Here is a 14,734-nt window from a genome sequence, read left to right as displayed (position 1 = left end):
CAGAACAATTAGAGTTGACTGGATCGCACGTGTATCGGTGAGGGATGTGTGTATCAGTCCTCTGTACTGTTGGCTCTTGAACTCAAAACAAAAGAACCCTTTCAGTACTTGACTCGCAGCATAAAAAGTGAGCAGTCCTTGGCTCACTCGTAGGGGCTGCGGATTAGACTGTCGATGCTCTACAACACTCGCCTGTAACACTCAGTAAATCAGTTTTCAGGCGGTGCTTTTCCTTTTTTTCCTTTTTTGGTTATGCTCTCCATGAGTTATTGTGTTTTCAAGCTGTCTCCCTCAATTGCTTCACGTCCCCCACTCACTCCCATGCCCTGGGCTGTTCTCTACCACCTGTGCTTCTCCTCCTCCCCACAGTGTTTCTCTGCCAGCTCCTTCACAATTTTTAAAAAATGCGCTTTCATCCTACTTTCTCATATTTCTTTTTGACTATTCACCTCTGATTTTTTTTTTTATTTTTTTTTAAAAGCCTCCCTCATCATTTCATAGATACATTAATGCGTGGTGATGTGCACGTGGTGTGGGTTTTTGTGTCTTTTTTTGTCATGTTGCACAGCATTAGCAGGAAATGCTTTTCCCATACTGTACAGCATCACCAAAAGGAATTGGCAAAAGTTCCCAAATGCAAGAGCTATTGACTTTGCTAGTGCTTGTTCTTTTTTGCACTTTTTTGTCTACAATCTGATGGCATCCTAGTTCCAGGCGAGCAAAGAGCCATTGGATGTTGTGAGCTTGTAGATGATAGAGCTGTTTTTTAAGTTGGTGCCGGCTGACATGGGCAGCCAGTGGCATCCCATCAGGATTGGGGTGATGTGGGTATATGGTGATATTTCTTCAGGCCTGTGATGCTGCCGTATATAGACATAAAGGGGCCAGTGTGAAGTCTGGTAGGCCGTTGAGCAGTGCATTACCACAAGTCAGATGAAGGAGTACAAGGGATTAAGCAGCTGTTTTAAAGTTCTTTCTGGGAAAAGCCGCTTTACTTTATCTATAAGAGGGTGGTGACTCCAGTTTACTTTAGGTTTCTTTTTAGTGATTTGATTATCAACCGCATGATTGGTCTCCAGGGTGAATCCAAGAGACTTGGCATTAGATGAAAGTTGGGGTTTAAATCTGTCCAGTTCCAAGTGTTTGAGCTAGATTTGAACTAGCTGCTTGTTCTGTTTTTATTTTGATGGAGATAACCTTCTGCCATGTGCTGTAAATCCAGGTCTGGATGACATGCAATAAGTGTTTGAAGTGTGGATGACTGGAGCATAAGAAATTTTCAAATGCAGTTGTGTTTCATTGTCCATATTGTACATAAGTATGTCGTCTGTGAGTAGAACTCCGAGGGGGTTCATGTAAAGATTAAAGATGACTGGTTAGAAGATGGGAACTCTTATTTATGCCAGAGTCCAAGGATCTTGTGAGACCTGAAGGTGTCCATGTGAACATACTGGTGGTGTTTGCATAGATAGGAGGAGAACTAGTGAAAGATATTACCAATGGCCCCACTCTAGACTTGAGTGTGAAGATGAGGGTGAGGTGGTGGGGCAGCAGTGTTGAAGCCAACTAAGAGGTCCAGTAACATCAGACGGCAGGGGTCCTCTTTGTGGTCGAAGGCATCATTTAAGGTTTTTGAGTTTTATTACAGGGAGATTTTGTGAAAAATACATGATACACAAGTATATGAAAGAATCCAGGTAGGGCCCAACTTACCTTTGATCTGGATTTTGTACTTTGAAAAACGCACCTGAAAAAAACGTCCTTATGATGTGCATAATATTGAAAATTGAAAGCTGCATTCCATGTTGGTATGGAAATGAACTTCAAATTACCATCACTGTGTCAGACCGGAAAATGTTTAGACTGTATGTACTATTTCAAAGTAAGCAATAGCATGCATAGAGTCCAACGATTCCCCTTAAAGGTAAGATAGTGGCAAAAAGAGATAATTCTAATGCTCTATTTTGTGGTAGTGTGGTCGAGCAGTAGGCTTATCAGAGGGTAGTGTTAAGCATTTGTTGTACACACACAGGCAATAAATGAGGAACACACACTCAAAGACAATTCCAGGCCAATAGGTTTTTATATAGAAAAATATCTTTTCTTCGTTTATTTTAAGAACCACAGGTTCAAGATTTACAAACAATACTTTAAATGAAAGGTATTTTCACTTAGGAACTTTAGGAACTTTGAATTAGCAAAATACTATATACAGTTTTCACACAAATGGCAATAAGCTATTTTAAAACTGGACACTGCAATTTTCAACAGTTCCTGGGGGAGGTAAGTGTTTGTTAGTTTTGCAGGTAAGTAAACCACCTACAGGGTTCAAAGTTGGGTACAAGGTAGCCCACCGTTGGGGGTTCAGGGCAACCCCAAAGTTACCACACCAGCAGCTCAGGGCCGGTCAGGTGCAGAGGTCAAAGTGGTGCTCAAAACGCTTAGGCTTCAATGGAGAAGGGGGTGCCCCGGTTCCAGTCTGCCAGCAGGTAAGTACCCGCGTCTCCAGAGGGCAGACCAGGGGGGTTTTGTAGGGCACCGGGGGGGGACACAAGTCAGCACAAAAAGTACACCCTCAGCGGCACGGGGGCGGCCGGGTGCAGTATGCAAACAGGCGTTGGGTTTGTAATGAAGTTCAATGGGAGACCAAGGGGTCTCTTCAGCGATGCAGACAAGGGGGGGGGGCTCCTCGGGGTAGCCACCACCTAGGCAAGGAAGAGGGCCACCTGGGGGTCGCTCCTGCACTGGAGGTCGGATCCTTCAGGTCCTGTGGGCTGCGGGTGCAGTGTCCTTAACAGGCGTCGGGGTCTTTGAAGCAGGCAGTCGCGGTCAGGGGGAGCCTCTGGATTCCCTCTGCAGGCGTCGCTGTGGGGGCTCAGGGTGGTCAACTCTGGCTACTCACGGGCTCGCAGTCGCCCGGGAGTCCTCCCTGTAGTGATTGTTCTCCACAAGTCGAGCCAGGGGCGTCAGGTGCAGAGTGCAAAGTCTCACGCTTCCGGCGGGAAACGTGTATTCTTTCAAAGTTGCTTCTTTGTTGCAAAGATGCTTCTTTCTTGGAGCAGAGCCGCTGTCCTCAGGAGTTCTTGGTCCTTTTAGATGCAGGGTAGTCCTCTGAGGCTTCAGAGGTCGCTGGACCCTGTGGAATGCGTCGCTGGAGTAGTTCTTTTGAAGTGGGGAGACAGGCCGGTAGAGTTCGGGCCAAAGCAGTTGGTGTCTCCGTCTTCTCTGCAGGTTTTTCAGCTCACCAGTCCTTCTTAGTCTTAGGTTGCAGGAATCTATCTTGCTGTGTTCTGGGAGCCCCTAAATACTCGATTTAGGGGTGTGTCTAGGTCTGGGGGGTTAGTAGGCAATGGCTACTAGCCCTGAGGGTGGCTTCACCCTCTTTGTGCCTCCTCCCTGAGGGGAGGGGGGCACATCCCTAATCCTATTGGGGAAATCCTCCATCTGCAAGATGGAGGATTTCTAAAAGTCAGTCACCTCAGCTCAGGACACCTTAGGGGCTGTCCTGACTGGCCAGTGACTCCTCCTTGTTTTTCTCATTATCTCCTCCGGCCTTGCCGCCAAAAGTGGGGCCGTGGCTGGAGGAGGCGGGCAACTTCACTTGCTGGAGTGCCCTGGGGTGCTGTTACAAAGGGGGTGAGCCTTTGAGGCTCATCGCCAGGTGTTACAGTTCCTGCAGGGGGAGGTGAGAAGTACCTCCACCCAGTACAGGCTTTGTTACTAGCCACAGAGTGACAAAGGCACTCTCCCCATGTGGCCAGCAACATGTCTGGTGTGTGGCAGGCTGCTAAAACTAGTCAGCCCACACTGGTAGTAGGTATGGTTTCAGGGGGAATCTCTAAGATGCCCTCTGGGGTGTATTTCACAATAAAATGTACACTGGCATCAGTGTGCATTTATTGTGCTGAGAAGTTTGATATCAAACTTTCCAGTTTTCAGTGTAGCCATTATGGTGCTGTGGAGTTTGTGTATGACAGACTCCCAGCCCATATACTCTTATGGCTACCCTGCACTTACAATGTCTAAGGTTTTGCTTAGACACTGTAGGGATATAGTGCTCATGCACTTATGCCCTCACCTATGGTATAGTGCACCCTGCCTTAAGGCTGTAAGGCCTGCTAGAGGGGTGACTTATCTATACCTAAAGGCAGTGTGAGGTTGGCATGGCACCCTGAGGGGAGTTCCATGTCGACTTAGTCGTTTTATCCCCACCAGCACACACAATCTGGCAAGCAGTGTGTCTGTGCTGAGTGAGGGGTCCCCAGGGTGGCATAAGATATGCTGCAGCCCTCAGAGACCTTCCCTGCCATCAGGGCCCTTGGTACCAGGGGTACCAGTTACAAGGGACTTACTTGGATGCCAGGGTGTGCCAATTGTGGAAACAAAAGTACAGGTTAGGGAAAGAACACTGGTGCTGGGGCCTGGTTAGCAGGCCTCAGCACACTTTCAAATCATAACTTGACATCAGCAAAGGCAAAAAGTCAGGGGGTAACCATTCCAAGGAGGCATTTCCTTACAGACTGGGTAGTCAACAGGGATACCCATGAGCAGATAACGTGCTGAGCCAATCAGCTGTCTTCCCCGTTCAGTCTACATATGTGCTTACTTTTGTTATTTGCAGCTTTTCCAGAGCTCCTTACTCTCGCTGTGTGTATTTAGCTGACCTAACCGATGAGCAATAGAGTTTCTCCAGTATTGGATCTTTCATAGAGTAACATGCTTGAATCATCCTGTCGTCTAGGTGGGAGTCTCACGGTAACCTGAAATACACATAGCAGTACACTTTATACACTAGGTCCCAAGGGCGTCCTTTGGTTCTTTTATGGTCTATCCATGTCGTTTTGCAAAAAGACCCAAAGTTGAACCTCAGCCAATCAGGCGTCAACACCCTCTAGAACACTCCCAACAGAGGCTCTTTCCCTCAGATTTTCTACCGCACGTCGTGTGAAGGGAGTCTCCCTGAGCTCTGCTCAGTATACCTTTCCGACAGGAATTTTTCTCTCAGAAAATTTCACTTTTACCATTCTAACATGTCTCAGCAGGCTAAGAAAGGTCTGTTTAGAGATTGTGGCAGCTGTGGGAAGAAGAGACTTCACGTTGATGACCCCCACAGAAAGTGTATCTACTGCCTCCAACCTGACCACAAGGTGAGAGACTGTAAAATATGTCGCACCTTTAGTCAGAAAACCCTCAAGGACCTTGAGGGTACGCTTCTGTTGTGGCTCCAGAGACAGAAGCCAGATGAGAGTGAAGCATCATCTTGCTCCCTCAAACGTCCTGGAGAAAAGGGGACCCCCAAGGAAGATCATGAAAAAGACAAAGCATAAATCTATGGAGAAACGGGGCACCAAGAGCCTACTACTCCCAGATCAGAGACCAAGGCAAAACTCTTAAAGGTTCGTTCAGAGCCTATGACGCCTGTGGGGAAAAAAGGCACCCGCAAAAAGTGCCTCTCTGTCACTGTCGCCGACGAGTGATCCGGTAAGGCCTTCCTCCGATGTCACCAAAAAAACATTCGTCGTCGACGGTCACAGCGATGACTTTGACGACGGAGGTATCTCCAATGATTATAACATCATCACTGCTTTCATCGACGACGATAATAATGGCCAAAATATTCAAAAAGGCATTGTCGAAGACATCGTCAACAGCGGAAGCAGAAGTGGTCCACCTGTTGACGACAGCACTATCGTCAACAAAGCTCCTGTACTCTAGGATGAGGAAAACAACGTCGACAAGCACACCTGCGTCGTCGGCGAGAGACCCGTCAACGACACCACCACCGGCGACGACAGATCCGTCAACGGCACAACCGTCGACGAGAGTCCCGTTGGTGGCAACACCGTAGACAAGAGAACCGTCGACGACAAACACTACAGTGTCAGCGGCAGGGATGGAAGTTTTGTCCTCTCAATCGTCGACCATCATGCCCCCCTCTGGAGATTTCGGAGCACAGCAGGAGTCCACAAGATTCCTCCCTCTTTCTTTTATCTTCATGGGAGAAAGGCCATCATCAATCCTTCCAAGACCTACATCTCCAAGCAAAGTCTTGCCATATCCCCCGCAGCATCTCCTGGATGACGATGAAGACAATTATTCCCAGGATGAGGGAATGTTTGGTGCAGCCAGTAGCCCATCTCAGCTGCATGTAAAGTGCCAAGACTTGGATGAGGAGGAAGAAGAACAACAGCAGCAGCTCTATTATTCCTCAACTGTATATCAGGAGGGCTCTTCATACCCAACGGGGAAGCAGGAATCTTCTTTCCCCATGCCCAGGTCTCTGGTGACAAATCTGCAGGGTATGCTCAAGGACTACTATAGACGGTTCCCACCGTCAACGCCGGTAACTCCATCTAGACCGTACAGTCAACGGACACCTATACAGGCCCCTTTTACTAGCCTCCCAGGAACACCGCACAGAAGTGTCCCATTGGTTCCACCAAGTCTCGACAGATGAAGAGAGGGAAGAAGGAGAGATTTCTGAGGCAGCCCTTAGTGAGTGGGATGACTACCTCATTCCCACGCCGTCGCCGCCGGCAGGACCAGTTGATTCGCCTCCTGAGGACATCTGGAGTTTCCACAATTTAATGGAAAGGGCGGCTAAGAGATTCGACTTGCGTATCGTTTCCCAAGAAAAAGATTGTTTTTTTATATGATTTCAAGGAGCCATCAAGGAAATCAGTAAGAGCAATCCCAATAGTGGACTTCCTATGGCAGGAGGGATTGAAGGCAATGAAGAACCCAGCCACAGTGCCTTCACCGATGCCAAAGTTGGAAAAGAAATACAAGGCCCCTGACAACACTCCAGCCTGTTTAATATTGCAACCAAAGCCGGACTCTGTAATATCCCGGGCTGCACAACGTCGGTCAAAGAACCCTTCGGCACCTATTGCAGCGCCTCCAGACAAGGATGGGAGGAGGTTGGATAACATTGGAAAAAAGGTAGCGGCAATCACAGTAAAGGTGGCCAACTCCTTGGCCAAACTAGGGAAGTACGAACGCCAGATGTGGGCGGACATCTCAGCTTACGTGGATTTGTTACCTGGGGATGTCAAGGTGGAAGCAAAGAAAGTGCTGCAAGAGGGTGAACGGATCGCAGTGGAAATCATTGACTGTGCGATAGACATTTCGTTAACAGGATACCGCCAACTCGCAGGAGCAGCTCAAGTCTACATCTTTCCGCCCAGAAGTCCAAAGCCGCATTCTAGATATGCCGTATGATGGGGAAAGTCTATTTGGGAAGCATGTTGACGACATGCTACAGTCCATCAAGACAGATACTGACACTGCGAGATCGCTTGGTACCTTGCAGTACCGCAGGCAGCCCTTTTGTGGGGCAAGAGGCACAGGAAATTACTCCTTTCGAGGGGGTTTTCAACAACACAGACCCCAGTATCAGTCCTCTACAGCAGGACCCAGACAGCAATACGGCCAACATCAACAGCATTACCGGTTACCACCTACCGCGGCATATCGGCACCCGGCGAAGGGAAGACCAGCGCCACAGGGAAGAGATACCAGCAGGAACAAATGACCAGCTAGCCATACCAGCTTCCTACACTACCAGGGGCTCCAAGGTCGGTGTCACATCACTTCTCACTTTCTTCGTTGGAAAGTCATAACATCAGACAGGTGGGTGTTGGACATAGTGGCCAGAGGACATACTCTTGAGTTCATACAGAAACCACCGGACGTCCCTCCACCTCCACGAGTAGCCCAACTCCTCAAAGAAGTACAAGTGATGCTACGCAAGGAAGCAATAGAGCTGGTCCCTGCTCCTCACAGGAACAAGGGGTTCTATTCACGCTTCTTTCTGGTAAAGAAACCTTCAGGAGACTGGCGCCCCATTCTGGACTTAAGGTCGCTAAACAAGTTTCTGAAGAAACAATTGTTCAGGATGGTAACACTGCAGGACATCTTGCGCCTCCTGAGTACTGGAGATCATATGGCATCCCTAGACCTCCAGGATGCGTATTTTCATGTTCCGAACACCGCAACTATCGGAAATTCCTCAGGTTCAAGGTAGCTGGTATGCATCTACAGTTTCGGGTTCTACCTTTCGGTTTAAAATCAGCCCCCAGAATTTTTACAAAGACGCTGGCTCTAGTGGCAGCTCATCTTCGCCAGTCGGGTATACAGGTGTTTCCCTCTCTCGACGACTGGCTCATAAAAGCACCTTCAAAACGTCAAGTGGTGCATCACATATCTCTCTGCCTCCAGTTGTTCGACGATCTGGGACTTAGCGTCAACTACCAGAAATCGCATCTTCATCCCATGCAGATATTAAACTTCTTAGGAGCGGTACTGGACACTGTCCAAAGCAAAGCGTACCCGTCGCAGGAAAGGAAATTAAACCTCAACAGGTTAGCCCGCAACCTCTCGGCAAAAAAGTGCGTTTCAGTTCGCACTTACAAGTCATTGCTGGGAATGATCTCGTCATGCATTCCACTGGTTCCAGACTGCAGGCTGTACATGCTGCCCCTGCAGGAGCATTTGGATGTACAATGGCGCCAGGTTCAGGGATCTTTCGAGGACAACATTCTCATCACACCGGAAATTAGAGCGGCCATGGCTTGGTGGACAACACTGGCAAATTTGTCCAGAGGTCTCATGTTTCTTCATCAGGTGCCTCGCTATATCTTGACGACGGATGCTTCCCTCGAAGGTTGGGGTGCCCACCTTCAAGATCTTCGAACCCGTGGGTCTTGGACTCCAAAGGACAGACAGCTCCACATCAATCAGCTGGAGCTCAAAGCAATAGGTTTCACTCTAAAAGCTTTCTTGCCAAGACTTCAGGGCTCAGATGTCTTAATCAGAACGGACTATACCACGAGCATGTTTTACCTAAACAAACAGGGTGGCACAAGGTCTCTACAGCTCTCGCAACAGGCTCAAAACATCTGGAAATGGGCCATAACGCACAACATTTCTCTGAAAGCAGGGCATGTGCCAGGACACAGCAACGTGCTGGCGGATACCTTGAGCAGGACAATCATCCCCTACCACGAGTGGGAACTAGACCAGGAGATTCTGGATTAACTCTTCCAGTTATGGGGAAAACCAAACATCGATCTGTTTGCCACGTTCGAGAACAAAAAATGCCCCTACTACGCAAGCTGGCTTCCCCAAAGAGGATCGTGGCGGGAATGCGTTTTCGATTAGATGGTCCGGCATTTATGCCTATGCCTTTCCTCCGATTCCACTGATACCGAGAGTTATCAGCATGATGAAGACGGAGGGTTGTTGCCTTCTATTAATAGCACCAAGATGGCCCAGACAGGTGTGGTTCACGGAGCTCCTTATGCTCTCGGAACAACCACGTGTGCTACTCAAACGGAAGCCAGCCCTAATAACGATGCACCGGGGCCAAGTCAGACATCCGGATCTGTCATCTCTCCACTTATCGGCCTGGCTCCTGAGTTCCAGGAGTACTCCACCGTAAACATCTCTTCTGAATGCAGGGAGATTCTAGCCAGAGCTAGAGCGGATACTACCAACAGAACCTACAGGTTGAAATGGAAGTGTTTTTGTCTTTGGTGCGCAGCTGAAAAGATCCACCCGATCTCCTCCCCTCTAGAACAGGTATTACCGTACTTGTTACACATGGCAAAGTCTGGACTCTCATACTCTTCAATCCGCGTGCACGTGGCGGCAATTTCAAGATACCTCAGGTCTCTGGATACGGTTTCATTGTATTCCACCATAATTGTAAAGCAGTTCCTTAAAGGCTTGTTTCGTACTTTTCCACCAGTGCAGAAGCCTCCACCGTTGTGGTCCCTAAACGTGGTCCTGGGACAGCTCATGAAACCTCCTTTTGAGCCCATTCATAGAGCGGAGTTAAAGTTCATTTCATGGAAAACTGCGCTGTTGCTGGCTCTTACCTCCGCTAAGAGAGTGAGTGACATACAGGCATTCACCATTAAAGAGCCTTTTCTTCAGTTCACCACTACTAGCGTGATTCTGAGAATGAATCCTAAGTACATTCCGAAAGTGCCCTCAACTTTCCATCTGAATGAACCGGTTGTTTTGAAAACCTTTTTTCCTAATCCACAGACAGTGGCAGAAAAAACACTGCATTCCCTGGACGTTAAAAGATGTCTAAAGTTTTACCTACAAAAGACTCACAGCATACGCAAGTCAGACCAATTGTTTGTGGCCCTTGGAAACGCAAGGAAGGGCTTTGCAGTATCCAAACAGACTGTAGCTAGGTGGATTGGCCTGGCAATCCAATTCTGTCATATTCAGGCTGGTAAGCCTCTCCACAACAGGGTAAGAGCCCACTCAACAAGGGTGGTAGCCGCATCGGCTGCCCTCTTTGCAGGAGTACCCCTACGGCAGATCTGCAGAGCGGCCACATGGTCCAGCCAGCTTACGTTCACGAAACACTACTGTCTTGATGAAGCGAATAACATGGACACAGCAGTGGGTCAAGCAGACTTGAGGCATTTGTTTCGTTAAGGTGAGCCTCTTGGATCATCCCACCTCCACAACCAGGGTAATGTGAACAATGGTTTCTTGCTCTAATCAAGATTAAATCTGTTCTATTTCTTATGCTTATGCTAGAGCCTGATTATCGTAGAACGCCACATATTTGTTGTAAAGCATAGATCTGTGCTTATTATGACTGATGGTTACTTACAGAGGAACATTATTACGTTACCATTGAACACTAACTGGAGGTACTGTTAGTCTCATTTCTATTGAAATTCTAATGTTGGTTCGGATTGTAAAGGTACGGCTGTATGTCTACTTAATCAATATCACTGCTCGCTACTCTAATTCAAGCATGTGAATCTATGAAAGATCCAATACTGGAGAAGAAAATGTATTACTTACCTGTAACTGTGGATCTCCAGTATTGGTATCTTTCATAGATTTACATGCAACCCACCCTCCTCCCTGCAGAGGCTCCCCTTCTACATGAGCTCTGATCTTCACACTTGTACTAGAAAATCTGAGGGAAAGTGTTCTAGAGGGTATCGATGCCTGATTGGCTGAGGTTCAACATTGGGTCTTTTTGCAAAATGACATGGATAGACTATAAAAGAACCAAAGGGGGTCCTTGGGGCCTAGTGTATAAAGTGTACTGCCATGTGTATTTCAGGTAACCGTGAGGCTCCCACCTCGACGATGGGGATGATTCAGTCATGTGAATCTATGAAAGATACCAATACTGGAGAACCACTGTTACAGGTAGGTAACTCATTTTCTTTCTGGCTTATAAACATGTCCCCAGGAGCATTATACTGAGCAAGGCTCTGTTTGAAAATCTTACACTATAGCAGAGGTCCAAAGATCCAAAACGAAAAACCTGGACGTTTTATGATTAGAACTCACATCCCTTCAAGAATATTTAATTTCCTAATAATGCATTAAGAGATCATAACTATTGTAAGAATTGCAGTATAATGTTTCTACTGGGTTGTTTGTTTTACAGGTGTGGGCTCTTTGTTGGCAAGATTCCAGCTGTCTGAGGGCCCCAGTACACCCGCCCCACTTGCACTTCAGTTTACCAGTGAAGGATGTACTCTTTCTGGATGTGATATTGAGCTTTTGGGGGCCGGGTATCGATTTTCACTCATTAAAAAGCGGTTTGCAGCAGGTAAGAAATTCAGGCAAATGGTTATATGATTATTTTTTTTTACTTACCACTCTGACTACAGTATTTAATAACGTATTGTGGTATGACTGTTGAAACGAGGGCCCCTTGATCTCTGAGAAGTAATGTTAAAAAATCACATCATTTTTAAATAGTATTGTTTCTCCATCTCACCCATAGGCGTATCTGAAGTAGCAGTTTAAAAAAAAAAAAACTTTTTGTAGACAATTTTCCAACTTGGCAAAGTTTTTACTTTGCCCTATAAGTGTGAATATAATGATTTTAGAACGATCTGTGTCACCTGTATCCTTTTGAACGATCTGTGTCACCTGTATCCTTATTTAACATTAACAAAAAGATTCTGCATAAATTATAGTTCACAAAAAGTGTTCTCCCATTCAGTGCTGTTGTACATAAAGAACATAGCAAAAGGTAAACTTGTAGAGAAACATTGTGCTAACTGGGGTGTTCAATTAGATTAAAAATCTTCTAGCGACATCTAGCTGCATATTCCTTACCTTTGAATTCTCCCCAGGTGCCAGACTGGATCTGAAATTTTTCTCAGCAGAACCTCTGTGTCAGAAGAGGGCGTTTTGCAACTCCATAGTAACATCATTCACTGGATGTGACTTTGGCGGAGTCCATATGACCCTCTCTCTGACGCGCTGTCAGTTCCCTCTTTTCTGCGTTTCCAACTCCGATCCAGACCGTTTCCTCTGCCCTTTTTTGGCCTATCTTGACATTTTCCTGTTGAAGGAACAGTGTGCACATTTTGTATTATCCTCGGGGTTCAAACCATGTGGGTCCTGTGGCAGGCAGATGTCGAAGGCTTTTGGAGGTGAAGGAGAGAGGAGCTGGGGTTTAGGAACCCCGTTGACAAGACTTTCAGCCTCCTCTAGAGGGTAGCTGGGTGAGACTAGTGGCTTTGAGTCCTTGCCGGCTTCGGACTCCTTTCCCTCCTCAGCCTTTCTACAAAGGTGAGCTCCTCATTCCCTGAGGTGCTAAAGAGGGCAGCTGCAGGCCTAGACTTGCAGCTTCGCTCTTTGGCGGTGAACACTGACCCCTCGATAAAAATGCTTCACCAGGGCCAAACGGGAGTAGAGCCTGTGCTCCCCTATAGTGAAGCACTGGATGACCTTTTATTAGGGGCCTGGACTAAGGCTGCTACTGAGTCCCTTGCCCACCCCAGGGGACCCGACCTGTCTCTTCTGGCACCATACTCTGAGAAGTCTTGTGGTGCATGACTGCTACGGTCTCTTGTGACCCCAGTGTCCTCCGTGACGTTCCTCCGGACTGGGAGTCCAGATGTCTGGAAACTTGTGAAAAAAACATTTGCTCCTCCTTGCAGTCAGTAAACACTGCATGTGTTCTGGGCCGCTGCGTTGTGGGATTCAGTAGCACGCCTGCTTCCCTAGCGTCCGGAGGAGACCCTAAGCAAACTCGCCCAGATACTCCAGGATGGGTGAGAGGCAGCTAAGTTTGAAATAAAATGAGTTATGGATACTACAGACTCAGTAGGTCGAGCCATGGCTCATTTGGTAGCGCGCCGCTGTCATGCCTGGCTTTTCGGAGGCCATCCAAACCACCCTAGCGAACATGCGCTTCAATGGTTCCCACCTGTTCAGCACAATCTGATTCTGCATTGTAAAGCTTTAGGGACAGTTAGGGTGAAAGAGAATCTCTATTCCTGTACCGTCTGGCTCCCTAGATCCCAACCTTCTAAGGGGGTCGCTCATCTTGGACTCTTCTTACAGATGGACCGATACCAAAGTGAAGTTGTATACTGTTGACAGCAAGCTTCAGCCCCCCACTTCCCCCTTTTTTCTTTTTTTTTTTTTCTTCATCTGAACCATTCTACCTTCTGGTGGCACCCAGTGTGATGGATGGTCCTGCCTTGTGCAGGTATTACCAATATTTCTTAAGGACTGTCGATGGCAGCTTTTGCTTCCACTCTCTGGGAGTTATTTCTGTTGTGGTCCTAAGTGAGTTTAACAACTGATGGAATAGGGATTTTTCTATTTCTTCGTGCCCAAGAGATATTTACCTGTATGGTATGTTCCCTGCTCTGTGTAAAGCATCGCATCACATCTTGTATATGCCTTAAAGGCATTACTGGTTATATTTGTGGTACTTTTGGTATCCCTTGTAGGGAGCTTATAATTATAACTCTCTGGGTGCATTTGTACATGGCTCACCGCTTTGCACATAAGCCCATTTATGGTGATTCTCTTGTTCCTTCTTCGTTCTTCCTTTAATCTTTTGAACATTACTTATACTTCTCTTTCTAGGGTTGTTCTACTTCTCCTGAGAGACTCTTAATTTCCCAATCAGGGCAGTGGGGCAAGTGGTAATGCCATTCCACATCTGTGCGTCCTTGCACTTCTTTAGCGAGTTGCTTTCACTATACCTCAGCAGCATGGGTGGTTGCATCTGGTCTCTCTGGCACTGGTGGTACACGGATTCAAATTCCTTCACGTGTTTTCTGTAGAATGGGATTTTTCTTCATTCTTGTACCCTGCTGGTCTTTATTGTTTGTTGCATCTTTCTTACATTCCTAGTCTGTGCAGTTCATGCTCCTGGCACTCTTTTCTTGTTCCGCCTGTCTTGTTGTCATTGCACTGACTCTTCACCGCAAGGAGATGTGTGATACTTACTTATCGCTTAGAGGCAAGGTCTTGTTCCTTTGCTGCTATAGGCACCTCTTATGCAGGAGTCCACACACTACCCAGGGCCTCAAGATGTCTGCATATTTATTCGTAAGGCACCGCTGTGAAGCCATCGTCGGTGTTGATGGCTGTCTTCTATCTTACATCGGATACCTGGTAGTCTACACATGTTCCTTGAACATTATGGTTCCGTCTTTCTTGGGATTAGGTCGTAATGGGCATTGGTTACTTCCTTCGGACACAGTCTCCCTGGTCGGTTCCTCTCACTCTATTCTACAGGGTGTCATAATACTTCTAGCCCTCTGGGGGTAGTTATAACGCTTCTGCATTATTGTTAGGGTTCCATACTTAAAAAGTGACTATTCCCATCTTGCTGTGTACCTCACTTCCTTCGGAAGGTGCCCATATAACATTAATATAATGCAGTTGGTAGGAGGCTTTGTCTTATACCATCCAGTGATTTTAATGT

At 47.1% G+C, this 14,734-nt stretch overlaps 1 protein-coding gene across 3 annotated transcripts in view; it reads left to right on the top strand.

Moving 5' to 3' along the window:
- The window catches only part of SGIP1 (SH3GL interacting endocytic adaptor 1), a 933,552-nt gene that overhangs the window by 884,663 nt on the left and 34,155 nt on the right, over positions 1 to 14,734 (top strand). For all 3 annotated transcript variants that reach the window (XM_069232486.1, XM_069232484.1, XM_069232485.1), the window contains one exon: positions 11,438 to 11,602. In XM_069232486.1, coding sequence (XP_069088587.1) covers positions 11,438 to 11,602 — 165 coding nt within the window. The remainder of the gene's footprint in view (positions 1 to 11,437; positions 11,603 to 14,734) is intronic.

The sequence above is a fragment of the Pleurodeles waltl genome, chromosome 4_2 (genome assembly GCF_031143425.1).
Source record: "Pleurodeles waltl isolate 20211129_DDA chromosome 4_2, aPleWal1.hap1.20221129, whole genome shotgun sequence".
Taxonomy (NCBI): Eukaryota; Metazoa; Chordata; class Amphibia; order Caudata; family Salamandridae; genus Pleurodeles; species Pleurodeles waltl.
The sequence above is the reverse complement of the archived record's forward strand: the minus strand, read 5'-3'. Positions and strand labels throughout refer to the sequence as shown.